General features: G+C 37.1%; 1 protein-coding gene across 1 annotated transcript in view; it reads left to right on the top strand.

Moving 5' to 3' along the window:
• Positions 1-270, top strand: part of LOC106013203 — a gene marked incomplete at both ends in the record, with an annotated part of 6669 nt that extends 6399 nt beyond the window's left edge. The window contains 1 exon segment of the mRNA XM_013088280.1: positions 129-270. Within this exon segment, the coding sequence (XP_012943734.1) occupies positions 129-270 (142 nt within the window).
• Positions 271-1955: the final 1685 nt, after the last annotated feature.

The raw sequence follows: 1955 nt of genomic DNA, 5'->3' as shown, positions 1-1955 counted from the left end.
ATAATAATAATAATAACAAATTTAATTTGTATAGCGCATAATAACCCCGCCCCACAGCCAAGCCCTACGCGCTTTATACTATATTAATATTAAGGGTAGCTAAATGGTTTCGTCCATTTGCCCCTCAGTCACAGCCAAAGACAAAGCAAAGGTCGATGACACAGTTAATGCTGTAAAGGATGTCCCATCTTCGTGCTGCTCAAGTATTGTATCGTTTTCTGACATGGCGAAAGGTGTGGACGGTGCTAAAACCAAACAGCAGAAATGCAAGTGAGTGTATCCATAATTTTTCACTTATATTTTGGTTATCGAGTATCGCTATACTGCTCTCGTGTGGTATGTCTCCTAATTAATTACATCACAGCATTGCAAGGATTCACGAATAAGAAAAGCTGAAACCAAGAGAGAAGCCCGCAAGCTGTGCACATCCTCAAAAGGAAGTGGAGATTCTAAATGTTCAAAATGTGGAAAACTTTTCTAAGCAAGAATTGATCCCCACGGCCACAGCAGAAAACACAAGTCATCTCAACCTTTTATTCTTCTATTCTAATTCTTCTGTTCTGCTGTAGAAATATTTTCCTTTGCGGATGTATTGGTCATCGTCAGACATTGACGGACGAGCTTTTATTCTTTTTGCAAGGCGTGTGAACATACTGTTTCGCACATTTTCCCCTTCTTTGGATGCTATGAGTCGGTGGTTTTGATATTTGTTATCGTTGACTGATTGCAAATTTATTTTTTAAGCCTCCATCAACACAACTAAGATAACCGGTATCATTATTTTTGGACGCAGGTTGCCTCAGCTCAACTGGTCAGATGGAAATACATTAATACTTATTATGTTAATATAAATACATGAATAATACACAATGTCACAAACACTTTTTTTTTGTTGTACAGCACTTGCGACACAATTAGGTCATATAAGTGCCAAAGAGGCGTTACAAAATCAAAAGAGTAACGAGCACATAAAACGGAAGAAAGATAAGGTAGATAGATGTTTGATAGGAAAGAAGGAACAAACCACACCAGACCACCCGCCTACCACCCACAATATCACAAACATAGACAATCCACACTACCCGCGCAAATAATTTACAATTGTCAAAACCGTGTGGTATTTTTTAAAATACGACACCTGTCTCTTTTCTAAAACTCTTTCTAAATCTTTTTTATTGTAAGTGATTTTATGTTATCTTTCACTGACCAGTCCAAGCAGGGCTGAAGGTTGTATCTCATGGTAAAGTTATACCGTCATCTTCATTCTAATTGTAAAAAGAAAATCTCTCAAAATCCGTCTGTTATTCCGTGATTAACTCAGTTTTATGCTCAGAGGTTTTCCTTTCTTTACTTTGTGTGAGTGTGTATGTGTGTGTTTGTGTGTGTCTGTGTGTGGGTGAGTGTGTATGTATGAGTGTGTTTGTGTGTGTATGTGTGTGTATGTATGTGTGTCTGTGTGTCTGTGTGTATAATATGTTTTAAAATAACAGTTATAATGCATTGCTACTTTAGGAATGGGGGGAGCTTTTCGTTGTGTTTTAAAATCTTTTTGTTTTAAATTATATGATGTTCAAGCAACCACCAAACAAACTTTGGTAGCCCTGATGAATGCCCAAACAGACACCAAATCAAGAAGCTGACCATCCAAATGTTTTATAGGCACAGGGTACCAACCAGTCTATAATAATAATAATATTATATAGACCGCTTGTATGGGCAGTCTTGTTTCACTTCTCACCCTTGATGGGAAATGTATGCATCATGACCAAAGTCAACATAATGCACGCAATATTTATGGTTTGTGTTAGTGAGTTCACTTTGAATTAATTAGCCTTGTAGTGAATGTCGACGAAGGAGCATTCTTGCATGAACTGTTTTATACATGTATATGATGATGAAGAAGATGATGATGATGATGATGATGATGATGATGATGATGATGATGATGATGATGA

Source organism: Aplysia californica, unplaced genomic scaffold (genome assembly GCF_000002075.1).
Source record: "Aplysia californica isolate F4 #8 unplaced genomic scaffold, AplCal3.0 scaffold00715, whole genome shotgun sequence".
NCBI classification, from domain to species: domain Eukaryota; kingdom Metazoa; phylum Mollusca; class Gastropoda; order Aplysiida; family Aplysiidae; genus Aplysia; species Aplysia californica.
The sequence above is the reverse complement of the archived record's forward strand: the minus strand, read 5'-3'. Positions and strand labels throughout refer to the sequence as shown.